The sequence below is a fragment of the Peromyscus maniculatus genome, chromosome 7 (genome assembly GCF_049852395.1).
Source record: "Peromyscus maniculatus bairdii isolate BWxNUB_F1_BW_parent chromosome 7, HU_Pman_BW_mat_3.1, whole genome shotgun sequence".
Classification (NCBI taxonomy): domain Eukaryota; kingdom Metazoa; phylum Chordata; class Mammalia; order Rodentia; family Cricetidae; genus Peromyscus; species Peromyscus maniculatus.
This window is the reverse complement of record NC_134858.1, coordinates 112,578,194-112,605,776: the sequence shown is the minus strand read 5'-3', so window position 1 is coordinate 112,605,776 and position 27,583 is coordinate 112,578,194. Positions and strand designations below refer to the sequence as shown.

Genomic DNA, 27,583 nt, shown 5'->3' with positions numbered 1-27,583 from the left:
CTAGGATGGGTATCTATTTTCAAAAGTTCACTCCACAGGGGAAAATGTGTTCAAAGCAAGAAAGCATGGCCTACTTTTGTAGAATTTAAGTTTTTGGTGTAGTCTTGGATTTTGTAGATAAGATCATGGCATGTACCAAAAAGAATATCCTTTCAGCTGATCCTATCTTGTTCATGCCTAACTGCACTACCTAGAACTTCTGCCAATGTGTTGTTGGCAGTGGCAAAAGCAGCAGATTCCTACCTTGTTCTTGGCTTTGGTGGAAGAGCTTTTCACTTCTCACCTTTGTAATGTGTGCAGGGTCTTTGGATATAAACGTAATGTATTGACTTGTTTTATCATGAAAGGGTACTGAATCTTGTCAAATACTTTTTCTGCATGGGTTCAGATAACTGTGTAGTTTGCCTCTTTATTAATGTGTGGCATGTGCACTGATAATTTTCATATATCGTGCATTCGACCACTCTTGCCATCTAAGAATAAACCTCATCGATGTCACGTGCAACCCTTTTAAATAGGCTGGGGAATTTGCTGCATTAGTATTTAAGAAATTTTGAGCCAATATTCATGCAAGATGCTAGTCTTTTTTTTTTTTTTTTTTTTTTAATCTGTTCTTTCTTTGGTGTTGGGCATCATCTGGCAAATCAAACCAATCCAGAATGGCTGGTGTAACTCTAAAGTTTGGTAGGCTTCATCTTAGAGGCCATCTGGTCCTGGCATTTTTTGGTTGGGAGATTTTAAGTGGCTGATCAAAGCTCCTTACTATTTATAGATCTATTTTAATTTCTTAGTTTATGATTCATTCCTTGTAGGACGTGTTTCTAGTAATTTGGTCTTTCTATCTAGGCATACAGTTTTTCCCAGGGTGGTTGTTTAGAGATGGAGTCTCAAATATGTTGCTCTGGTTGACCCTAAACATGGTACACATAATCATTTGCTTTCATAGAACTGATAATTAGCAGCCCCTAAGTGATGCTGATCTGGGACTTTTTCAATGTATTTAAAATAGTGTTGGGGACTGAAGACATGGCTCAGTGGTTAAGAGAACATACTGTTCTTGCAAAAACTGGTGGTATTCAATTGCCAGCATCCATGTCTAGCCGCTTGCTCACAATCACTTGTAACTCTGGCTCCAAGGGATCCACCACCCTCTTCTGACCTCCACAGGCACTGCACTTACGTGCACACACATAATACACATTTTAATATAGCTATTGTTGTTATTAGCAGTATCTAAACAAGAAAAATTGAGATTACTCAGAGCCACCAATCAGAACTTTGAATCCCTAAAAATAACACACACACCAGACACAAGAGTATTTAATGGAAATATATTTGTCTAATATCTACAAAGTGTCAACAGTTGGTCTTAAGAAAGCGGACAAAAGGCACAAAATTAGTATTACTGCAGAGAAGCATTCATGCTACTGGATTTTATAAACATTATTGGAGTGGCACGGTGAAAAATAAATTAAGCACTCAACAGAAATCAAAGTGGACTTTCCTTTTCTCAATTTTGTTGGTTCTGTGTTTGACCTGTGCAAAGGCTGGAGACTGATACTCAGCTGGGACTGAGGGGACTCGGGTATCCTAGTTACAGTGGCTTTCTTGCATTTTGGGTCAAAATCAAGGGAAAAAAAATACACAGACTCATTTCTTCCCCCAACTAGATATGAGGCAGTGGTGGTCCATGTAGTGTGTGCATGCGTGTATTGAACTTCCAGAGCCCTTTGTCATGACTGTGATTTGTTTTCTGCTGTGCAGAACATCGAGGTTCATGCTGTGGGCATGAGAAGTGTCAGGAAGATAGGCTAAAACTACCAAGGGGGCCCTGGCTCTGATTCTTCCAGAGCCACTCACTTCTAGAAGGCTTCCACATCAGCCATCAGTGGCTTCCTGTCCCCTGCCAACAGGAAGGTCCACTTGCTCTTTCCTGTGTGTGGACTTGGATCATAACAATCATCAGCAAAGGGTGGTGACCCCCGCCCTTCTGCCAGGAATGAGCCCCTTTTTCAGACAGGGACTTCAACTGGCCATGCCACGTCAACCTGCATTGTGTCAGGAATTGGGAGAGTGGAAAATACCTTCATAAGTGCAAAACTACCTTGGCAAAGTGAAAAATAGAAAACATCAATCCTCGTCAATACAGAGGAGCTCAAGATGACCCAGTTCAGCCTTGGCGGGTGTGTTGTGTGCACTCAGGCCTCAGCTGACTCTTGAATCAATCCTCAGGCAGAATTTGGGTGCATGTTTCACAGTATATAACCCCTCTCTCTGATGTGAATGCTAACAAGAGGGTCAGCAGAGGCCAACAGAGTCTTGATACTGTACCACTTTAATTCCTACAGTCAGGCCTATGGAGGGCAGCACTGCACCTCGCCCATCAGTGTGTCTTCCAGAGGGGGTTGAAGTACACCCAGCCATCACCCTGCAAGAGAAGGAAGGGGGTGTGACATGAGGACCTCACAGCAGCGGACTGAGAATCAAGGACGCCTCCCACCCAGCCAGCCTGACACGGAGACCACACAGACTGGCCAAGACCTGAGCCTGGCAATTCACATCCAAGCCTATCTTCCTCAACCCTGACACTTTCTGAGCTCATCTGAGGGTATATTTCTCCTTGCCCAGCTAAGACTATATGCATTTGTTTTTAAAAGAAGTCCCATGGAACAACCAAAATAGAAGAAGCTGTTAAGGCCCCTTTTTATCTAGATGACTTGGCAAAAAAGACTTCCAAGGCCGTGGGGCCAGACGAGAGGCAGCCTGGATGAGTCATCAGCAGAGAGGAAAGGTGACATGAAAGCCCGCCCACCCAATGAGGCTTTGGGCAGGTGTTTGTCACAGTGCCATCAGCCAGCAGGTGAGGAAAAGACTCAAAAACGATGGCAGAAGGGAAACAAGGTGGACGCTAACAGTCCTGGTGTCGGGGTGATGTGTCCCCAGCCTCCTGTTAACAGACGTTGGCTTTTCTCAAGCCCCAGGGGTAGAACTTCAAGAACGTAAGTCAGGCAAGCTGTCTCAAAGACAGGACTCACCTCAAGGAAGGCTTCAAGGATTTCTACCACCTGAATGAGGCCCCCACACAGGAGACCCTTCAAGGCAGTCTCCCAAGTACCATCAAGTCTGCAGTTCCAGCCCTGAGATGCAGTCTGCCAGTCTCATCTCAGCTCCTGCCTGCTGCTCCTAGCCATAGGTCACCCCTACCCCACCCAGGCCACAAGGCTGCCCTAGCTCACCCCACGTCAACAGCCAGACACCATAATCCATCCTCATAGCAGGAGTTAGAGATTAGCGGCACCTGACCCCATTGATCTGTTCTGATTGGCTCTTGGAATTTAAATTTGTATAAGCCCTTAGCAACATAGAAACACTGTAATCTTCATAAAAACTCTGTTCTGGCTCCTCACAAAGAATCAGTCTGTTATCTGGATGGGAGATAGACTCTTGAATCTTCCCACTACTCACTAGCCTGCTTCTCCAAGCCACCAGGCTCCGCTACACACCTGAGGATGACCTTGGGCCTCTGGTGCTCCTGCCTGCACCTCCACATCCAGTGGTGGAAGGGGAGCAGCCTATAAACTGAGGTATATCCCCAGACCCTACTAAACAACCTTATGACACTTTGATACAATCTAGAATCAACTAATGAGGGGCTGTCTATTAAGTAGGCTTGTGGCCCTGTTTGTGCAGAATCATCTCGGTTGTTAAGTGGCATGGGAAGACCATGAGATCCTAAACTGTTAAGAGTAGACAGAGTGAGCTGTGCATGTGTAAATGCATACTCCCCAACTTTGACTGCAGATGTGACTAGCCGCCTCAAGTGCCTGCCACCTCTACTTGCCCACAGTGATGGCCTGGAACTGTGAGACAAAACTAAGGTTGATCTCAAATGGATGCACAACACGTTGCATGCTCCCCTGTGGGGTGGAGCTCTACTGAGCATTGCTCAGTATGTCCCTTCCATGTGACCCACAGAAGGTCATGCTCTGTGGTAGTACTCAAATGGGGAGGCTTAAAGGCCACCCAGGTGTGGAGAGGGAATAGGGGTAGCGCAGATCCACAGTCCCCTCCTTGGCCTGGCTGGCCAGAAGGGTTTTTGAATGAAGGCACACTGCAGGGGAAGTGTCAGCTGATGACTTCTTTCCTCAAGATGGCACAAGGTCCCAAGACCTTATCAGGGAATCCCAAATTCCAGCCCACAACCCGAGCCAGAGCCACACTGTCCCTGCTCCATCCAACTGTGGCAGCAAAAAAAAGCCGAGATGCCCTTACTCAGGGCCAGAGCCTAGTAGCAGGATGGTTACCTCCGGAATGAAGTACTTGGGCCGCCATGGTGTGCGAAGGGTCTCCCGTTTCCTCTCCTCCATCCTCTGCTTCTCCTCCAGGCGCCGCTTCTGCTCTGTGGCTGCATCGATGTCACCAAGCCGCAGGTAGTGGGTGACTTCCTGCCAGAGGTTCCTAGGAAGACAAGCAGTAAAGGAACCCCTCAGGTGGATCCAGCTATTGGCATGACAGTGGCCAGGCAGGGAAGGGCATCTAGGCGGCCGTCTGTAAGAATCCAGTCAAGGTGTCCTGAAACACAAGAGCCACGGGTGGACCCCGGGCTCCTTGGCCACACATCCGCTGCCTCCACACTACCTGTCCTCGTGTTCTGAGTCTCTGGAAAGAGCAGGCATGCACAGCCCTTACCTGGCACCCCTCTAAACATCTTAGAGAAACTCACTTAATCCTCCAGACCCAATGACACAAGTGGCTATAGAACTAGCAACCGCATTTTGCAGAGAAAACTAATGTCAGATGGGTGTGAGGAACAGGGAACCTGACTAAGAAAAACCCTGTACGGCAAGCTAGGGGAAGGGGTGGGAAGGGGTGCCCCCCAAGAGGTTGCCAAAGTAGTACAGGGTGTGGTGAGAGCGGCATGTCCAGGCCTGGCTCTGTGATCTAAGACAGGACCTTTGCCCAGACAAATACTGGTCTGTAGGGCGTAGATGGGCAGACAGTATCTTCAGGCCACTGCTGGGGTAGTCTGCCAGTGGAAATGGCTGGCACCGCAGTAGAGCTGAGACAACAAAACAAGCTATGCTGAATGTCCCTCGGGACCTAGCAGGGATGGTGGAGACAGGTGCTTAGAGCAGCTACTCGACGTCTCAAGTGGACAGTGCGATTTCTCTAGAGTCCGCTTATATGGTCTTTGGCACTGTTTTTCAAGATGGGGTCTTACGGTGTAAGCCCAGGCTGGTTTCTAAGCTTGGTGTCCTGCCTCGGCTTCCTGAGTGTTAGGTTATAGCAGGCATGTGCCACCATGCCCAGCACTGTTTAAAGGCATACGGAGAAGGAAAGGCAGCAGCAGCCCCTCTAACTCCCACTCTGGGTTCCTTTCCTGCTCTTTGCAGGGTTCCAAGTACCCAGAGGCAGGCCAGGCAAAGTCTGGCAAGGAGCAGCTGAACCTCCTCCTGGGGATGTCCCTCAGAGGCCTGGTGGTGGGCTGCCTCCTTACCACACCCCTTTCTCTTCCTGCTGCCCCTGCCCAACAGTCTGGGGTGGGAAACATGAGTTCATGACTCCACGGCAGTACAGAGAAGCTGTGTTTGCTATTCACTGCCATGAATGAGTATGACTTGTTTTCAAACCAGTACCCAGGAAGAGGGTACTGCTCCTACAGTCTGGCGAAGGTGCCCTGCTTTGCTTCCACTCAGTAAGCACGTCTCCCATGTAGCTCTATACTCTTCCAGTGTCAGCAAAGCCTTCCACGGCATATACAATTTCCTCTTAGCCCCACCTGCTAAAGAGCAGACTTAGATTTAAAGTAGGCCTTGACAAACACTGTCCATGAAGGGCCAGATAGTAAGTCTTAATGGGTCTTGTTGCAGCTAAACTCAGCTGTTGCAGCAGGAGGGCAGTCATAAACAGCCTGTCAACTATGTACTGCTATGAATGAGCATGGCTGGTTTTCAATAAAACTTTATTTAAAAAATCAGCTGGGGAGGGGCAACAAGATGGTTCGGTGGGTAAGGGCACTTGCACCAAGCCTGACAACCTAAGTTGGATGCTAAGAGCTCACATGGTGGAAGGAGAGCTATTCTCTGATCTCCACATGTATACGGTAGCACATACGTGCCCATGTAGATGTAACCAACCGTCTTATTAAATAAGAAACACAGAACCAATGTAAAAGAGAAAGCCAAGAGATCAGAGCTCAGAGCTAAAATCTCACCCTTCCTCCTGCGGTGGTCCTAGCTTCCCGGAAGAGAGCTATTTCCTGTGTGTCTGTCTTTTCATAGTATTTTGTTCTGCCTTCTCATTGGTTGTAAACCCAAACACGTGACTACCTCATCACTGTATGTACAGCCCTCTAGGTTTTAAAGGCGTATGTCTCCAATGCTGGCTGTATCCCTGAACACACAGAGATCTATGGGACTAAAGGCATGCACCACCACCACCACGCTGTCTATGGCTCTAATAGCTCTGACCCCCGGGCAACTTTATTTATTAACATATAATTAAAATCACATTTCAGTACAATTAGAATACCACCACATGCCCATATATAAAAAACATAAATATAGGGGAAAAAACAAAAACCTTTTTTTGTAAATTTGCCAGGGATCAGTTGGACCCATAGGCCTCATTGGCTAATAGATTGAAATAGCAAAAGAGCTGTATACTTGTCATTTTCAGTGACCACATGATATACCATATAGTGGATATACTAATTAAGTGGATATTTCATAATTTACTTAATCATTTCCCAAATGCTAAGCAAGTAGGTGGTTTCTCTTTCTTGAATTGTTTTCTCAAAATAAAAATAAACTGGTGTTTGAATCGTTAGTGTATGTAATAATTTTCCATGTCAATGGACAGATTCCCTAGAAATAGAAGGCAAGATTAAAGTGAGCTCATGTGTTGAAATCTAGTGGTCCCTGAGCTGTGCGTGCTTCTACCATGAGCACGGGACGTGTGAAGTTGGCTCCCGACCTGTGCCAGCACTCAGTAGTTTAAAAATAACATCGCTAGTCTGTCAAAAAGAGAAAAAAAAGAAAACTCTCACTGCTTCGCTGCTTAGTTCTTTCAATTACCAGCAAATCGGCCAGTAATATGGCAGTTGGGTGGACAAGCTTTTTCAGGACAGTCCACTCTCTAACTGCAGAACCACCCAACTGACAGCTACATGGGTCTGTCCCCAGTGGACCCAGCAGGGGAAATTCAAACAACTGAAGAAAGCAATGCCTGGTCCTTTGCCATTGGCTGTGCTGCTGAAGTTTCCCATGGGTCCCTCAGTGAAGGCTGGGGCAGCTGAGCTGGGCAGGCATACCTGGACTCCATGGGCCCCTGCTTCTCCAGAGGTCTGAGCTTCTTAGGGTACACAGGCAGGGCAGTCGTGTCAATGACTTTGGTCTCCCCGTTGCTGTAGGTGAACTCCAAGGTGCCGTTCCATTCCCCGTGCGCTTTGCAGACAATAGTGTTGGTTGGGTTGTGTTTCACTTCGGCTGTGACCCTGAATTCATGAATGAGACAAATGAAGCAAAAGGGAACTCTGGTTCAGAGACTTTTAGGTGGCAAAGGGAGATGGGATTATTTTGCAGCGTGGCTCAAAGACTGGGTCTTTTAAAAAGGTACAGTATTCTTGATGAGAACAAGAAAAGGTGAGTGGGTGTGTCAGCCCATGCCTGTAACCCCTAGCAATTAGGAAACTGAGGCCAGCCAGGGCTAGGTGGATAGACCTAAAAAAAAAAAAAGAACGAATGGAAGAGAGGGAGAAAAGGAAAGGGAAAAAAGGGGGCAAAACACAAACTCGAAATCAGTAACAGTGGTCAGAACCCACTTCTCTGTCCTGATAGACTCTCAAAGCAGTTATATACAACGCTGTCTGTCACAAGGATGAGCCAACAGGAAATGAAGATATACTCTCCTTCCCACAGAGCATCTCCAAGTGCTACAATCTGACCACAGGAGGAAGAACTTTCCCATCCTTAAATAAGAAGGGTTCTCAGCCCAGCATGGCAGTGCATGTCCGTAAATCGCAGCATTTGGGGCAGGACCAGGAGGACTACAAATTTAAGGCCAGTCTAGGCTCTATGGTAACTTGTCTCAAAAATAAAATAAAGCTAAAGCTAACAATTCAATCACTCCAAGGTCAGTTCTGTATGGCGATGAAGCCTGGGCTGCTCACACTCCTCAGAGTCCATGCAGCTACCCAGCACCCACACCTTCCTGATGAAGGCCAAGCCAAACCTGGTTTCATGGCACCACCTGCCAGCTCATGGCAGTACCTGTACAGGAGTCAGCTGGATGGCCACCTTCAAACTCTCTTTAGAAAACCCCATGGAGAACTGTAAGGTGGTTCACCAGGTTCAGGTGCTAACCATGCCAGCCTAACAACCTGAATTAAGTTCCCAGAACCCACAGAAAGGTGGAAGGTGAAAACCAGCTCCACGAAGCTGTCCTCTGACCTCCACATGAACACCATGCCGCTCTTGGCCCGCCCCCGCCACCCCCACATGTGTATGCATACACATAATAATGATAATAAATGGCCCATGGAGACTACCAGTCCTCTGCCTGACCTGGAGGACCCAGGGCTCTATGTCTGAGTGGGAGGAAATGCCCCTGGAGCCAAGTCCTCAGGACCCAATGGTCCAGCTTGTGCTGTTTCCAGTTTGCTTTTCCTATTTTTATTTACTTATTTTAACTACATGTAGTGGGGAAATGTGTGAACATGCTGGGTATGGATGTCTGTGGAGGTCAAAGGCTGAATCAGATTGCTCGAAGATGGAGCTATAGGTCGTTGTGAGCCACCCGGTGTGGGAAAGGAACTCTGGTTCTCTGCAAGAACAGTAAGTATTCTTAGCCTCTGAGCTATCTCCGGACCAAGTTTCCAGTTTTCAAGTACAGGCATGGAAGCCACCTCTCTTGGCCCAGGAACCATTCAGGTTCCTAGTGGACAAGGCTGCTGGTGCAAAGCGTGAGTGGTGTGCTGGCCAAGGCTGCACAGTGGGCCCCCGTGGGAACAAACAGCTGCTTGCTTTCGATGCTAGTTCTATTGTCTTTCAACTGCCAGCCTGAGAACTGAACGCTGGCAAGAAACACGCCCAGTCAGCGTCAGCTCCAGCGTACCCCTGAGGGTGTGTGTCTGCGTGTGTCCCCAAGCTAATTACAGCAAAGTCCAACAAACAGCAGCTTGGGCATTTAGAGCTGCACAGTGGTAGGGCTTGCTCCAGTCAGGGCGTTAGAACAAGGCTGTCCTTCCTCCAGTGGTGACCTCTATTCAAGACCTGGTTTCCCAGCTTCTAAGGAGAGACATAGTCTGTCTGTGGCTTGGATGTCCAGGACTCCAGGAGCTGTGAAATGGGGACCACCACAATGCCTGTGCCTTAGAGCACCACACTATAAAGTGAGGGGCTAAAAGGCCAGTTTCCTCTAGGTGTCTTCTGCATTCCCACAGATTGCCCATAAATGATGACTAGGGAGCGCCCCAAAGCCCACCCGTGAAGTGGGGGAAAGAGGTACCTTCCAAACAAGAACTGTTCACTATCCTGATGGTTGACTCATCTACTGGAATGCCATCTTTGTTTAGGGCTGAGAGTGCTGGGGGATTGAACCCAGGTCTTCGTGCAAGTCAGGCAAACACTCTACCAGTGAGGTGTGCCCCTAGCCCTTCGCTTTTGGAGACAGGGCCTCACTATGTTATCTGAGCTAGCCTGGGGTTTGCTGTATAGCCCAGGCTGGACCAGAACTTGAGATTTTCTTGACTCAGCCTCCAGAGGACTGTGCTTCTAGGTAAGAGGCATTATGCCTGGCTAGAACTCAATCTACTTTTTTTAAGTGACAAGATCTCCTGTATCTCAAGCAAGCCTCACTAAGTACCCAAGGATGACCTTGAACTTCTGATTCTCCTGCTTTTGCCTCCCCAGTGCTGGAATTACAGGTGTACCCACCATCTGATTTCTTCTGAAAGGATGAGGGGACTCAGGCACAAAGAGATAGACAGCCAGAGTCCTGGCCACTTCCTACCTGTGGACCTTCCCACCGTAGAAAGGCTTTGTGTGGAACGTCACGGTGGCAGAGTACCCGGTCTTGGCACAATTGATGTTGACCTTCCCTCCAAGCTCCACCCATGGGACAGTGAGGATAGAGCGGGCGTAGGCACTGGGCAGTGTGAAGACGTATTCTTCCCCATGGTCCAGGAGCCGAAGTACACCTCCAGGAGAGAGGGAGAGTCAGACCAGCAAGAACAGGCAGAGAGCATGAAGGATGGGAACCCCCAAGGGGCAGACCCAAGAGGGGCCTGTAACAAATGCCATGCCTCCTACCTCAACAGAGCTCTCTGCTCATTGCCCTGTGTTCCACCCTCTGCACCACGCAGAGCTCTGGAAAACACCACAAGCAAAGTAGACCTGCTCTTTGTCATCCGAGTGAACATTAACCACTGAGCAAAGACACCATCGTGTCTGGGATCAAGGCAGTAGGAAAGAGGTGGCCAGTGCCAACCAGGCCCCTATCAGGACAAATTCACCTAGAAAAGGAAGGTGCCTCAGGGAAGGGGCATTTGAGCTAGGTATAAGACAAAACAGGTGCACAGACCCGCACATGCAATTCCCTGTGGTGACAAGACCACGGAAGGGCCTGTGTGAGGGGAGAGTGGTGTGCAGAGGGGTGGAGGCTGAGCAGAGCACCAAGGAAGGGAAAGGCTCCAGCCTTGCTCCAGGGCTGCTGGGGTGAAGGGACCCCATGAGCAAGCACCTGGCCCTGCATATATCTCCCTTCTCCCCTTCAGCATTGAGACAAGGGCACCCACCATCAAGGGTACCACGAACCTCCACAGATGACCGCTCTGTTTGTTAACTAGATATACATGACCAGAAGTGGCTTGTGATGCTCCCTCCCACGGCTTCTGCTTCCCCAACCAGCATGAGTGAGGACTGCAGCCAACGGTCCCTATGAGGACTGAGTGGTCACCAGACTCCTGAGAACTTTGAAGGGTGCCCTCCAAGGCCTCACAGCATCCCATGGGATAGTGAGGGTCATGGTTTCAGTGTACACAGGGGACAACTGATGCTAAGGGACACTGCCAATCCTGGTTTGTCTCCTGAAACAAAGCTCTAGGGGGGAGAGAAGTCGAGGACGGAGTGGGGGAGGGAGAAGAAAGAATGAACGTGCCCGTGGGGGCGGGGCAGATGGGACACAGGCCTGGAGTACAAGTGAAGAGAGCGTGACGTCAGCTCTCATTCATGTACCCCGCAGTTCCTGGAGCTACAGTGCACACAGCACACTAGAGGCTTAGCTAAAGCCATGAGGGTCTGAGCTCCAGCCCATGGACCAAGTGTCCGCTTCTGTGAACCCGTGGGGCCATACCAGTGTAGACCACCAAGCTTGGAGGGAGGCTCACTCACGGCGCCTGCGTGGAAATGGAAACACGTGAGGACTGAGGACAGCTCTGTGGGTTCACAGCCGCGTAGGCATGGAAGGAGGTCTGATACTGTGCTTAATCCCACCTCTGGCCAGGAATACAATTGAGGACACTTAATTCACATAGTAAATCAGCCTTCCTCCATCCTACCCAAAACACACACGGTCAGAACAGATGGCTTTCTCCCACCACCTTCTCCAGCTCATTACAGCACTGGACTCTACTAACTACTGTCCTGAAAAAAACTCAGGCTCCCGTGTTCTTACTATGACCTTGACGTTCCTTCCCTACCTCAGAGAGACAACACCCCACCCCACCCATGGCCCGATGCCCCATCATCCCATCCACGCACTTCCTAGGGGAATTAGACAGGACACTCACATTATCATGGCTTCTGACTGGGGCCTTGCAGAAGGATCTAGCCTGAACATGTCCCAAAGCCTATTTTTGTGGAAGACTTTCACAAACTGGACAGCTTGAGAAGACAAAAGGCAGGAGCTGGCAGGTTGAAAAGAGAGCTCACAGGGTGTGGTGGCCCACACCTGTCATCCAGAGGCTGGGGCCGGGGGACAGAGAACACCAGGGCTACCAGGGTGATACCGTGAAACCCGACCCCGTCTCAAAGAAAAGGGAAGAAAGCCACCAGGAGGGTCCTGTCAGTCTTGGTTCTAAGTTCTTTGATTCCTCAAGCCTCAGCCACATCCCCAGGGAGGAACTCTGGCAGGAAAGAGGCCCTGGGACTCTGGAAGGAGCTTCCTGTCACCTCCAGGCCTCCGTACACACTGCAGGTTTAACGGCTACTCGCTGGTTTTGAGGGTTAGTTTCCATTGTCAGCCCCACGTATGATCACTGAGAAGGGAGTCTCGGGGAGGAGTTGTCTAGACAGGCTGGCCTGGGGGTGCACCTGTGAGGGGTTTTAATTGGGTTCACTGAAGTGGGCAGGGCCATCTTGAATGCCAACAGGGTCATGCCACGGCTGCAGTCCTGGGCTGAATGAAAAGAGGAAAGCGAGGTGAGCGCCCGTGTGCCTCTGCTGCTCTCTTCCGAGGGGGACACAGTGTGACCAGTTCTCTCCAGCTCCTGCTGTGGCTTTCCTGCCATGATGGACTGTCACCTGGAACTTCTTCCCCCTTAAGTTACTTCTGTATTTTACCACAGCAACAGTGAAGGAAACGAAGACAGTAACCCCCTTCCCAGGGGCCAGTGGGTCCCCGCACCCTCACCCTGGCGTCTGCGGTGGTTCCACTTCAGGTTTAAACCTGCCTGTCCTTAACCAACACCTGGATACTCGCCTGCTGGAGCCCACACCAAGGGCAGTGCCAGTCACCTCTCAGATGGATGGATGGATGGATGAACGGAGGAGAAAGCCTTTCTAGAGACTCTTTCCTCTGGTGATGAGGAGGTAAACAGGCCTGCGACCTGGGGCAGGGACCTCTCTAGAAAACACCTGTGTTCCATCTACAAAGAGCTGATCATGCTGGGCATCATGGTGTTGGCCTCTAGTCCCTGCACTTGGGAGGCAGAGGCAGGAGGATCACTGCAAGTGCAAGGCCAGCCCGGGTTAAATAATGAATTACAGGACTGTAGAAAGAACCTCTGTTTTAAAAAATAAAACAAAACATCTAAAGAACTTATTCTGTAGGGAATTTAGAATAAGTAACAAAATCAAATAGAATACCCCAATACCAATTTTTTCTAATTCATTTATATATCATGTGTGTATGGGGCTGGGCGGGTGGGTGGGGTAGGTGGGGCATGGGTGACAGAAGATAACTGTGGGAGGAGCTTCTCTGCTCCCACCATGTGTCCTGGGGTTAATCTCAGGTTTTCAGGCGAGTGAGCGCCTCTACCTACTGAGTCTTCTCGCTGGTTCCAATTGTTATTTTCCAATGAAGATAGATGGAATTGCTCCTGTTTCTAACTAGAGACTAAAGGACACCATCACTGCAAACTCAGACCTCCCCCGGGGCCTTACCGAGCCTGGCCCTGAACTTTCCACTCAGCCATACAGATGTGGGGACCTGCCTTACGGCTTTGACCCAGCAGTGCTGCCCCAGGTGACACTCTGGCCTGCATCTGAGGAGAAGGCTCAGGAAAAGGAACCTGAGGCAGAGGACAGAGGACAGGCCCATGAGGATAGGCCTGACCACACATCTCCTCCCTCGGAAGGTCCTGAAGGTACCTGGGCCGGGCACCATTCTTTCCTCGATCAGTCACCCCCTCATATGGTCCTGAATCTGTGAGCGTGGGAACTTTCTGGAAGTGTGCTGCAAACTCAAGGAGTCCCCAGGATGGGAGATCACACAGGCTGCTACCTAACACAGCCCACAAACAGCACCAACTGTACTTCTCCCTCCCCAGATCCTGCTGGAAGTGGTTCCCTTAGGTCTGCACTCAGCACCACAGACAAAGGTCATCCAGGTCACCAGTGACCTCCAGGCCCAGACACCAGCGGTCATGTCTTATCTTGATAGAGTTGCCCAACATGGCCTGCTGCAGCTGCCCACCCCTCCCACAGATACTGGACTGGGTGGTTTTGTGTGTCAACTTGACACAAGCTAGAGTTATCAGAGGGAAGGAGCCTCCTTACAAGGAGCCTCCTCTCAAGGAAGAAATGCCTCCTTGAGATCCAGCTGTAAGGCATTTTTCTCATTTAGTGGTCAATGGGGGAGGGCCCAACCCATGGTGGGTTGCCATCCCTGGGCTGTTGGTCCTGAGTTCTGTAAGATGGGCTGAGCAAGCCAGTGAGCAGCTCCCCTCCATGACTTCAGCATCTGCCTCCGGAGATCCTGCCCTGTTTGAGTTCCTGTCCTGACTTCCTTCAGTGATGCTGAAGTGTAAGCCAAATAAACCCTTTCCTCCCCAACTTGTTCTTTTGGTCATGGTGTTCCGTCACAACAATAGAAACCCTAAGACAGATAACCTTCTGGGGAGCTTCTCTGGATCTGCTAAAGCCTCCGTACCTCTTCCTATGGGAGGACAACAGGGACCAGGTTTCATAACGCAAGCTTCTTGGCCTTGAGGACTTTAAATGACATAAGTTTACCTTGGCCAGGATTCCCCTGGAAGAGTGCACGGCTCTCCACAGGAGCACCACACTCGACCATTGGTGAGCCCACATTCTGCTCACCAAAGAAGCACCACACTCGACCAATGGTGAGCCCACATTCTGCTCTCCACAGGAGCACCACACTCGACCATTGGTGAGCCCACATTCTGCTCACCAAAGAAGCACCACACTCGACCAATGGTGAGCCCACATTCTGCTCACCAAAGAAGCACCACACTCAACCAATGGTGAGCCCACATTCTGCTCTCCACAGAAGCACCACACTCAACCAATGGTGAGCCCACATTCTGCTCTCCACAGGAGCACCACACTCGACCATTGGTGAGCCCACATTCTGCTCTCCACAGAAGCACCACACTCGACCAATGGTGAGCTACGTTCTTCCTCCATACTCTCTCCACTCAGCTACACACCCTTCTAGTTGCTCATAGCAAAAACTTCAGCAAGGGCCAGCAAGGTGGCTCAGGAAGACAAAGGTGCCTGCGACCACAGGACAATGAGTTCAACCCATGGGTCCTACGTGATTGGAGAGCTGACTCCTGCACACGGTTCGCTGACTTCCTTATGCTCACTGTGCCGTGCATAGATGCATGCACACGCACACACACATTTTTGTTTTTTAACCACCACCTTGGGAAAGAACCAGATGTGGTGGCTAAACCTTATAATCCTAGCACTTGAGATGCTGAGGCCTGAGAACTGCAGAAAATTCAAGGCCAGCCGTACAGTGAGGACCAGGCAGGTCAATACTACAAAGGAAATCCTCTCTCAGAAAACATCCCCCTTCCCCAGTTTTAAAGCGAAAAGAAAATCCACCTCAGTGACCTGTGCTCTCACACCCACAGGCACACCCTCTCAGCCCTCCTCACTTCAAAACACAACTAGACTGTTATGGTTTAGACCTAAAGGTCCCCTAAAGACTCATGGCTGATGACCTGAGTTCAACCCCCAGGATCCACGTGGTGGAGAGAGAACTGATTCCTGACTGCTTGCCATCTGACCTTCAATATGTGCATCACACACAATTAATGACATTAATTATAAAAATTTTCAAAGTTAAATAGTAATAAACTGTGCTGAAGGCCTATGTGGGTTTTTTGTTTAGTTTTGCTTGTTTTCGAGGATGAGAACTGGAGAGTCTCAGATGGATCTGTGACTCAAAAGGAGTTAAGATAAGCACTAATGTAGACACTGCAACTTAACGGACCTTGCTGGGTTTCTTCCCATGATGAACAAACTGTTCACGGCTCTTCCCTAAGATGAGAAAGTGCTGTCCACCCACCAGTGAATGACCAGCCTCTCCTCACTGCAGCATCCCCAGCACAGAGCCAAGGACTTGCCTTGAGGGGTTCCTCTGAGCAGGCAACTGTTATCCTCATGGTCTGGGAGCCAGAACACTAGGGAGGGTGAATACATTTAGGGCCACACACTCATATGTAGTCACACACTTAGGGCCATCCATAGACCATCTAAAGAACCTTCTGGAAGGCGGTGTATGCAACTGCAGTGTGTGTGACAATACAGGTGAGCCAGAAGCTGTGATCCATCCTTCTTCATCACCTAGTGCCACTGAGAAATCAGCTGAGCCGGTCCAACATCCACCCCTTTCCACCCTCCCACCGCCATTTACAAATAAACGTATGCACAAAAGCATCCATTGCTCGTCTCAAATGCAAAGGGCACTGGGTGAGACTCCAATTCATGATGATGGCTTACCTTCACCTATCATGGAGACCCCCACGGACATGCCCATGAACTTGCTTTTGGTCCATACGTGAGTATTGACACACAGTCTCTTCTCCTTGCACTCACAGTAGAAGCAGGAGACTGGTGGATGATGGGACACCTGCTCAGCCACAAACCTGAGTTTATAGCTTTTACTAGGGTCGTCGGCCATCGGATGCTCATGACAACTGATAGGAGAATGGGAAGAAGTCCGCTTTGCTTTGACTCTGTCCTTAGGGACCTCCCAGGAGCAGTGAAAGGTCTCGCCGATAATGGGGTTGTAGGGCTTCTTGGCCAGGGTGCCTTTGCGGCCCTCATGGAAGGCTGTAAGGTAATACTCCACAAAGCTAATGACTCTCTCCTCTGGCGTCGCCCCGGCAGTGATGGCCAGCAGCAAGTCGGGGTGTGCCATAAAGTCTGCGTACATCTCCAGCAAGGACCGCTTTTCCAGAATGAACGTGGGGAGCACCACCTGCATCGAGGACACAAAAGCAACAGGGCTTGTGGGTGCCTGGTCTGAGGAGGGGCTACAGCCACTGCAGGGTAAGCCCCAGAGACCCACGCCGGGAGTGAATCCTTGACGGGTGCCTCAGTGACAATTCAAAGGGGTTAGGAGTGATGGTGGTCAGCCCGGCTCTGTGCACAGGGCTGTTCTGGGGTCAGCCCGGCTCCGTGCACAGGACTGCTCTGGGGTCAGCCCGGCTCCGTGCACAGGGCTGCTCTGGGGTCAGCCCGGCTCCGTGCACAGGGCTGCTCTGGGGTCAGCCCGGCTCCGTGCACAGGGCTGCTCTGGGGTCAGCCCGGCTCCGTGCACAGGGCTGCTCTGGGGTCAGCCCGGCTCCGTGCACAGGGCTGCTCTGGGGTCAGCCCGGCTCTGTGCACAGGACTGTTCTGAGTGGATTTCTTCTTTGGTCACCCGAGTTAATACAAGAGCGCATGCTCACTCCTACTCTCTCTCTGTCTCTCTTTCTCTGTGAGGGCTCTTCTAACACACCTTAGTAGACTCTTGTGTCTCTGCTAACACATGTCCCCCATTCCATCCAGGTCACTGAAAGGAGAACAGCCTAAAAAGGCTTTTTTTTTTATATTATTACATTGTATCTATATTTTATTATTACATTGTATTTATTATTATTGGGGGGCACACTCGCTATGATGCACATGTAGCCAGAGGGCAACTTGCTGGAATTGATTCCTTCTACCATGTGTTTAACTCACATGTCAGGCTTGGCTCAAGGACCGACTTGTTAAGCCATCTTTTTAGCCTTCTTATCCCTCCTCCTCACATCAGCCACAGGACACTTTCTGTGCTTCCACAGAAAGGGCCACCGTGTCCTGTCGGTCCAGGAGGCCAGGCAGACAGGGTCTCACCACCAAAAGTGTCTAAGTGGACACAATATTAGAATGGTATGTGTACCCAACACAGTTTGGGCAGGGGATCCCAAGATGGGGCCCATTTGCTAGCAAGTGCCAGAGAGCTACCCTGTGGAAGAGGACTATTCTAATTCCATCTGCTCCACAGGGCAGGACCTTGGGAAACCAGGATACGACACAAGGAAGAAAGAGGAGCTTAACTCAAGGCATCATCTGGGTCTGTTAGCATCCTGTGACTGAAGGAGAGACATGAAGGACGGACGAAGGAAATGTGGATGGTCACAACCCCAGATTCCTACAACCTGCTGGCCAGGTCACCTAAAGCAAACAGAGGTCTCCTGAGCCTGGTACCTCCCATTGCCCTAGGGTCCCTGCAAAGTAACTCCCCCTATCAGGCATCAGGACCCGCCCATCAGGCATCAGGGCCCCCTCATCAAGCATCAGCTACAAAGCAGTGCTTTCTCTACCCTTGACTACCTCAAAGGCAGGAGAGAGAGCAGGTAAAATTATGGAGACATGGGAGGAAAGGAGCTGCTCACCACAGAGTCTGGTTGAAGCCTCTTGGAGGGTGGGAATTAAGACTCCTGAGCACAGTCCCCACAGGCTAGGCTGCTGAGCAGGCTGTCAGCACAGAGGCAGGAAGCCAGACTAACGGCCCCAACAGGCCAAGCATATTCACTCCTCTCCCAAACGTTTCTGGGAATCTCATGAACACGATTATTAACTTTATCTATAGTAAAGCCATCATAATTTCCTGTGTCCCCGAGATCTCCACTTGAACTTTGTAATCCTGCCAAGTTTGCCTCAACCCTCTAGCACCCACCCCCACACTCATTAAATTCCTTGCAACCCTTTGAAAAGAACTTCAAAAAAAATAAAAATCACCAGTTGAGCTGGTTAGACGGCTCAGCGGGTTAAGGTGTTCGCTGCCAAGCTTGTTGACCTGAGTTCAGTCCCTGGGACCCACCTGGTAGGAGGTGAAAGCCAATTCCCAAAAGTTGTTCCTCCATTTTATGCATGACCGGCACACATGCTTCCTCGATCAGCAAAATAAATAAGCATAGCAATTTTTTTAATTGAAAAGTCCTAGCTATGTGATTATCACAAAGGAAATGACGTGACCCTTCTTTGAAAAGCCCACACCCACGATCTTGATCATGTTTTATTCTCTCCCTAAGAGCATCTCTTTCCTTTAGCCCTGGCGCTTAAAATCTATATTAAAATCTCTTTTAATAAACTTCAAATCTACTCTGTGGTGGCTCATCCTGAAATTCCTTTCTGTGAGGAAGTCACAAATCTGGCTTCATCTGATTTGAGGTCCCCTAAGAGAATAAGGAACCTCTCTTTAGGTTGCTATAGACAACACCATTCCCTGTCCCCACCCCACCCCCGACCTCTGTCTCTGTCTGTCTGTCTCTCTCTGTCTCTGCCTCTCTCTTTCTCTGCCACTGCCAGCCTTGTTTTATTCCTTTCCACGTGGATTCATGGGGTTTCAAAGCTGGCAGTCCATCGGGTTATACAATAACTGATCTTGAATATCAACCAAGCTTACAGATCTGTAACTATGACTCCATGCCAGGCTTCCCTTTAAAAAAATTGTTTTTGGTGTTCTGTTTAATTATGTGTGTGCATATGTGCATATATGAGTGCAGGTATCTGTGGAAGCCAGCAGAGGGTGTCTCAGATCCCCAGCAGGCATTTTCAGCAGCAGAGAGCCGCTCAGGTGCTGGAAACTGAACTCTGGGTGAGCTGTCCACCCAGCCCAGCAGGCCGGCTTTCTACAAGCTCACTGCAAGTGCTTTGGATACAAAAGAAAAGATGTCCAGAAGAGAGAAAGCAGGCAGATGTGTCTTCAAAGCACAGTGGTTTCTGAGGAAATCAGAGAAAGCCAACCCCACTGGGAGGCACAGTTTAGCAGACAGCTCTTAATATTATTTATCTGTCATTAAGAGGCATGTAAAAAGCAGCAGAAAGATATAAAATCAAGCACAGAACACAATCCAAGCAAATCCATTCAAAGCCTCCGAATGTTAACTTGTCTCTAGACGATAAAGAGCTGATTTGCATTTTTGTAACTTTCTGCTTTCCTCAATCAGATGCAGGAAGAAGAAAATAGTCATCAAATGACACCTGTGTGAATCAAGGCAGAGTCCTCATTTTCTTTCAGCTACAATTCAACTAAACCGAGAACCCAGCACCCCGAGGACCTCCCTGGGCCAGGCGTGTGTTCACTCTACACCAGCCTTGGGACAGCACCCTTCCCACTAGCTGTCTGTGGCCTCAGGTGAGCTCTGCTGAGCTCTGTGCTACTCTCCCACTGAGCAAGCAAGTAAGACCACTAAGCAAATGTCCCCAACACTCCCATCCTTTCTTCCGCCTCCCCTGAGTCACTGGGGGCTCTGGGATGGTTAATCTTCAGTGTCAATTAGGATACATGCCTCTAGATATGTCTTTGAGGGAGACTCCAAAGACATTTGACAGAAGAGGGAAGGTCCACCCTGTATGTCAAGTGGCACCACTCCACGGGCTCAGGCCCTAGACGGAAGAGAATCCACGCTGAGTACCAGCATTCATCTCTCGCAGCTTCCTGACCACCAATGCAATTCCGTCAGCTGCTGCCATGCCCCCCCAACCGTGACACACTGTATCCCTTTAAACTGTGAGCCCAAATTTCCTGCGATCTTTCTTGTCAGGTGTGGCCCACAGCAATGAGGAAAGCTCTTCTCTGAGCCCACCCAACTGGTCATTCAAGTTGTAGATTTTAGCAGCTGGGACTCTCAAGGAGCCGTGCCTTGAAAAGGGAAGCAGCCATGCGTGTCTCACAGAGACTGTCTCTTTCTCAAAGACACAGGCAGCCGTGGAAGCGCAGAGGCGGGCTGAGGGCTCCAGGTCTAACATCACTTGAGTACTTTCTGACTCAGCTCTGTCCTCTCCCTCCACAGGATGGCTTAGGACTTCCCCACAATGGGCAGGTGATTTCCACATCTATACCTGAGATGTAGATGAGATCACTGCATTGCAGTGAGAGAACCAGCTGTGTTTCCTCTCTAAGGATGGCTGGGTTTTGTTTGACATTCAACACGAGGGCCCTTCACACATGCTAGGTGAGTGCTTTACCACCAGGACACATCCCCAACCTTTGTTTTCTTTCTTTTTCTCTGTCTTTCATGTTTTAACTTTTTGAGACAGATTTGTTGCTAAGCTGTCCCTCTTAGCCTCAAAACCTTAAACTTGAATCTCCCTGTCTTGGCCTCCCAATTAGCTAAGATAGACATAGCCCATTGGGCCCACATAGTTACATACTTTTTTCAAAATGGGCAAGATTTTAGAACTCTGGAGACTGGGAATGTAGCTCAGTTAGTAGAGTGCTTGCCTAGAACGTTCAACATCCAGAGTTCAAGCCCCATAACCTAGGCATGGTAGTACACATGATCCCAGCACTGGAAGACTGGGTGTTCAAGGCCATCCTTAGCTACACAGTGAGTTTGGGGATAGCTTGGATTATATGTGATCATGGAGAGGGAGAGGGAGGAAGGGGGGAGGGAGACAGGAGAGAAAGACAAGGAGAGGAGTGAGTGCTGGAGAAACACCTCTGCTCTTAGAAAAAACTGGCTGGAAAGATGCACGGGGAAAACCCTCTTGGTGGTCTGCAATGTACTCCAGAATGACTCATCAGACAGCCAGCACACACACACACACACACACACACACACACACACACACACACACACACACACAAGAAGAGGAAAGAAACAGATGATCATGTGTTGTAGAATAATCTTTTTTATACTGTGAAGATGTGTCTTTGCCAAAGCACCTTCTGATTGGTTTAATAAAAAGCTAAACAGCCATTAGCTAGGCAGGGGGTATAGGTGGGACAGCCAAACACAGAGGATGCTGGGAAGAAGAAAGGTGAAGTCACCAGCATGGGGAGTACAGAGTATAAGGTAAGCGAGCCACATAAAAGAGTGTAGATTAGGCCGGACGGTGGTGGCGCACGCCTTTAATCCCAGCACTCGGGAGGCAGAGCCAGGCGGATCTCTGTGAGTTCGAGGCCAGCCTGGGCTACCAAGTGAGTCCCAGGAAAGGCGCAAAGCTACACAGAGAAACCCTGTCTCAAAAAAAAAAAAAAAGAAAAAGAAAAAAGAAAAAAAAAAAAAAGAGTGTAGATTAAAAGATATGGGCTAAGTTATAAAAAAAAAAAAAACTAGTTAGAAACAAGCCTAAGCTACCAGCTGAGCGGTTATAATTAATAATAAGTCTCTGTGATATTACTGGGGGGCCAGCCTTATGAAAAGGTCTGACTATAATCACCCTAAAGGAAGCAGGAGGAAGCAGGAGGGGAGCAAGGTTGGCAGAGGGAAGAAGTAGGCATTCACAGTGGGCCAATGAGGGGAGGACCAGATGGGAATCCACAACACTGTATTTACAACTTCACTGTAGAGCAGCGGTTCTCACCCTTCCTAATGCTGTGATCCTTTCATACAGTTCCCCATGTTGTGGTGACCCCAACCGTAAAATCATTCTCATTGCTACTTCATAACTGTAATTTTGCAATTGTTATAAATCATAATGTAAATATCTGTGTTTCCTTAGGTGACCCCTGTGAAAGGGTCATTCAACCCCCGAGGGAGTCAAGACACACAGGTTGAGAACCACTGCTGTAGCTCAAAGAACGCCCAGATTTAAAGAGGAAAAAGCTTCCCTAGGAATTGGGGTGCCACAGAGAAGGTGGTCATTTTCGCACACCCCATCTCTTACTTGCTGTGATCAATGTCTGGTAGGGGTCTGCATCCTGCACTTTCAAATGTTGCCACCACGGCTTTGGCAGAGCTGGGGGATGGAATAGCAAAGGCTTGAGCTAAAATATCTGTCTCCTCTCTCACCTTTTGCTGGGGTAGCACTGGGATTTGAGAAGACCACCACCAGGGCTTAAAGCCTATACCAGAACATTCCAGCCAAGACTCAACCTTTTTACTCCAACAGATCTCTGGCCAGCTCTCATTTCCGTCTCTCAGACAGCCTCCTGTGGGGAGGGGGCTTCTCCTCCTTCTCAGGGTGCATTTATAAATAAGTCAGTTGATCAACTGCCTCCTGGGCAGTGGACACCAGAGATATGGAGCCAAGAAGTGCTGAGTACTAATTGGGCTGTCTGCCTCCGACAGAGATTGAGTGATGGCCCTGCTGTTTAGACTCATGGCATCCAAGTGGTCTGGCATCAGTGGCTGCAGATTTATTGAGCCATCAATAAGGACTGCCTTTCCTCCCATTAACATAATTAAGACAATGAACTACTTTGGGAGAAGTTAAAAATAAATAAATAAAAGAGGGCCTGCACTAGGGATTCGGAGGACAATTCATTACATCGAGGGTTGCGCCAGTCTAAAAGTGAGCAGTCCCTCTTCAGTTTAGGCCCTTAGAAATCTGAAATAAATGATCACACAGCCGGGAAGACAGAGGACAGCAGAAAGAGACAGCAGGGAGCAGCGTGTCGTTCCCCTCCCCCACCAGGGAGCACACCAGACTTCTGTGAAAGATGCTGCAGATGGGCATTTTTCCCTCAAAGACCCATTAACAACCTCAGGAGCCATCTGCATGAGGCTCTATGTTCAGACTGGAGGAAACACCCAGTGCAAGCCTAACAAGTCAAGGGGCCTGGGACCACCCACCAGTCCGCTAGGATTTCAGGAACCAAGGAACTTTACAAAATAAAGGCTAAGTACTTTTCCCTCCTCAACCCTCCCCCTCCTCCTCTCTTATTTTTGTATGTATATGTTTGTGTGTGCAGATGCACATATGTATATGAGTGGTGTGCACATGTGTGCACATGGAAGCCAGGCAACAACTCTGGGCATCATTCCTCCAGCACCGTCCACCTTGTTTTCTGAGACAGGATCTCTCACTAGATTTGACCAAGTAAGCTAGGCTGCTTGGCTAGCAACCCTGGGATCCACCTCTGCCTCCACAGCACTGGGTATATAAATATATATGTATGTGCACACACACACACACACACACTCACACTCATCACCTCCCCAACCACTTTCTGTTTCTTTACTTACCCAACATAGTTGGTTGAATTTCCTTAAGGAAATTTCTTCACCCATCTTACAGTAACCAGACTGTTACAAAAGACATTCATCACAATATTTTGTTGGATGGAAAGATTTTGAAATCAATTTTTGATTCTCCTTCCAGGTAACCAACAGTAAGGGCGATATTTGCTGTTTCAGGATTAGGTTAGGCCTCTAGAAATGTAATCATGAGCTAATAAAGCAATAATGCAAGCTTCACAGCTCCAGACAAGAGCCCTGCACCGAGTCTCCTGGATGATCAACTGGCCATCAGATAGCTCCCATCAGGCTTCTTTGTCCTTCCATATTTGATCTGAGCAATTTCAATTTCTCAGTCTGTCCCATCATCTGTGACTCCAGCCCTGAGTTTTGCAAGCCATTTTAAAAGTGTGGTTTACAATGAGAACATTTTGCACTGTGACCCAGCACAATAGAACTGACATCAAAGACTCTTACCATACCCTGATATTTTCTGTCATAGTTCAAGTCTTAGAAATGACTAACCGCCTGACCCACTAAATTGGTTTTACAACCCACTGGTAGGTTGGGACCCACAATTTGGAAACACTGTGATTTTAGATTGCACTCGGGGACCATGCCACCTACATGCCCTCAGCATTAACTCGAGCACCATCTCAGAGTTCTATCCTTGTAATCACCAAGGATAGGCTCTATTTAAAAAGCCAAGCATTTTCTAGTAGATATATTCAGCAAGAAGGCTGAAATCAGGGGAGGAACTGAGTAGGCCTTACTCTCTCAGCAGAGAGACAGGGATCAGCCATGTGCTGCAAAAGAAGAGAGAAATAAGGGGTTTGGGGTCCTTAGTGTGGGCCTTGTTGAAAGTAGCACAATCATCCAGGGAATCAGACTCACTTATACTGAACCCCATAAAAACATTCCAAGGCAACTTTCTGAGCTGGGGAGGTAGTTCAATGGTAGAGTGTTTGCCTAGCACACACAAAGCCCTAGGTTCGATCCCCATAAACTGCATGAACTGTTAACATACACCTGTAATCCCCACACTCAGGACGCAGAAATGGGAGTATCAGAAATCCAAAGTTAATCTTGGCTATACAGTGAGTCCAAGGCCAGGCTGAGATACACAAGATCCTATTACAAGAACAAAACAAAACAACAAAAACAAAAAACAAAATGGGAACCAGATGTGGTGGCGCACACCTATAATCTCAGGCCTTGGAGGTCAAGGTCATCCTCAGCTATGTGGCAAGTTCAAGGGCAGCCTGTGCTACATGAGACCCAGCCTCAATAAATAAAACCCCACAGCATTAAAAAATGAAGCTTATCTGTCTTCTTCGAGCCCCTGTCAAAAAATGATTACAGATACAATAGGACAGATTCAGATGGAAAAAACTTCTAAATGGTTTACAATATGTGTAAAAATATATGTAGGCTTGGAAGAGAGAGGAAAAGGAATATAGGCAGCTATATAAAGACAGTTTTATAGATAGTTTTAAAAAATAAAGTCTTTAAAGAGACAGTAAGAATAATATAAAAGTTAAGCCACATAAGGATGGAAATTACACAAAGAATCTGGGTAATGCATATTATTATATTGTCTTGGAGTTTTGTTTTTTGTTTTTTGGGTTTTTTTTTTTTTAAGATTTATTTGTTATGTATACAGTGTTCTTCCTGCATGCCAGATAGTTGGGAGCCACCATGTGGCTTCTGGGAATTGAACTCAGGACCTCTACAAGAACAGCCAGGGCTCTTAACTACTGAGCCATCTCTCCAGCCCTATTTTGGAGATTTTTAAGTGCATAGAGACATTTGATTGTAGGGGCAACCAAGTTAAACCAATATGTATATTTTAAGGTATCTTGACTTCAAAATTTATGCCTAAGGATATGTTGCTTTGGAAAAGAGGTTCTGATTTTGTTTCCACAGTTGAGAACCCATGGATTGCTTCCAGGCTAATATGGTTTAATCAACCAAGACCCCCTGAAAGGTCTCTGATGACAGCCATGGTCCAGATGATCCAACATCCAAAACAGCTTAAAAGCAACTGATGAAAAGATCCAGCCTCACAGACTACTACAGCCAAGATTTAACTATAATTCTTAATTTTCTCAGGATCCCCATAAGATTAACACTGCCCTTAATAAGCAGGAAGTAGCCTAGAGGACTATGCCCACATTCTCCCTGCCCCCCCCCAAAAATGGATTATGGATATTTGTCTTTGTTTAGGGGTTGGTTACAAATTGTTATTGGTCATAGTCAATCTCTTTCTAAAAGAAGAAAGGGGGATACGATATAGAAATGTAGGATATAGATAGGATAAAAGTGTAGATTATTGAATCTACTTTTAAAAAGCAACAACTCATTTGAAATATTTTACATTACTATAGATTTTAGTATATTTATACAAATTTAAAGTTAATTTTGTTATTCTGTATGTATATTTCTACTCTTGTTTAAGGTATTATGTTTATGCAATTCATTTAAAATTGTAAAATATAATTTAAAAATACAGATTAATAGTCATCTATTATAATCAAACCTATAGTCATGTTAATTAAGTTTTTTAGGTATACAAAGGTATATTTCAATTAGGCAGGTAATCTTCAAACACTTCAAAGACCTGCAGAACATGGCATTTAAAATGTTTTAAAAACTTTGACTTTTCTGGACAATGACACACATCTGCTCCTGGCAACACCAATTATTTCAAAGAGGATGATAGCCATCGAAGAAACTCATTATGGAGTTTGCTTTCTTTGTAGCAAAAGTTAGCTACTGGGCAAAAAAAGTGCCCTTGCCTTGACTGCTTGACAGGATACTGTATAAACTGGACATGCAGGATGCATAGGAAGGTGACCACTGAACTTTGCAAGGTAAGATGGTCCTTCAGGTTCCCGTTTCACAGAAGAAACTGCCAGATATTCTACAGGACATGGGGAGATGTGACTGACGAACTTTGCCAGAATGGGCAGAACAGTCCTTAAAATTTCCTGCTTCACTGAAAGCTATGCTAGAGACTCTAGGTCTATAGGCTGAAGATGGTTGCCCCAACATTACAGAGGAACTTTGGATGACTGTCCAGGGAGCCAGATGTCTCTGTCATTTCTAGATTTATGGAAGTTACTTGCCATGCACTTCCTGTCTACTCAGGTAATATTATATCCTTCTGGGATCTTTGATGGAGTTGAAGACTAGATAGTTATAATTATACTTTTCCTTAGTCATGATAAAAGATAAATTAGATATAAAACTTTAGACTCACAAAATAGGATAAATGACATATTTTAATTTTGCCAAATACAAATAGACTAGATATTATAACTGTAATTCTTGCTTGATAACTGTTTTGTTATGTATAATCTTACTATGTTAAAGTTAAAACCTTCCTTTTTGATTAGATAGAAAAGGGGAAGTGCTGTGGAATGTCTTTCTATATGCTGTAAATATGTGTGGCTCCTATCGGATAATAAATAAAGCTGTTTTGGCCTATGGCAAGAAAGCTTACAGACAGGCAGGAAATTCAAGCAGAGATACAGAGAGATGAAGGGTGGGTGGGAGAGACACCAGTCACTGCCGAAGGAACAAGAAGATGCCAGCAGACAGGTAACGCCATGGCCACGTGGCAACATATAGATTAATAGAAATGGGTTAATTTAAGATGAAAGAACTAGCTAGCAAGAAGCTGAAGCCATAGGCCATACAATTTGTAATTAATATGAGCCTCTGAGTGATTATTTTATAAGCGTCTGCAGGACCATGGGTGGGAGAGATTCGTCCAGACTGCTAGGCAAGGCAGGACCAGAGAAACTTCCAACTACAGTCTTTCCCTGTCATCTCTGAGTGATGGGTCACCATGCTCTGTCACCTTCCTCTTCAGAGACTCCTCGGACCTACAAAGCTTCCTTGTCCACTCTTGGCTCCAGCCCAGTCTTGGTGGACTCACTGGTGAAGATT

The 27,583-nt window shown here is 47.8% G+C and overlaps 1 protein-coding gene across 4 annotated transcripts in view; it reads right to left on the bottom strand.

The window, feature by feature from the left end:
- Positions 1-2,317: 2,317 nt before the first annotated feature.
- Positions 2,318-27,583, bottom strand: part of Osbpl10 (oxysterol binding protein like 10) — a 242,830-nt gene continuing 217,564 nt past the window's right edge. For all 4 annotated transcript variants that reach the window (XM_042282183.2, XM_076577295.1, XM_076577297.1 and 1 more), the window contains 5 exons: positions 16,194-16,674; positions 10,012-10,198; positions 7,313-7,495; positions 4,305-4,458; positions 2,318-2,428 (listed from right to left, as the gene is read on the bottom strand). In XM_042282183.2, the coding sequence (XP_042138117.2) occupies positions 2,384-2,428; positions 4,305-4,458; positions 7,313-7,495; positions 10,012-10,198; positions 16,194-16,674 (1,050 nt within the window). In that variant the 3' untranslated portion in view covers positions 2,318-2,383. The remainder of the gene's footprint in view (positions 2,429-4,304; positions 4,459-7,312; positions 7,496-10,011; positions 10,199-16,193; positions 16,675-27,583) is intronic.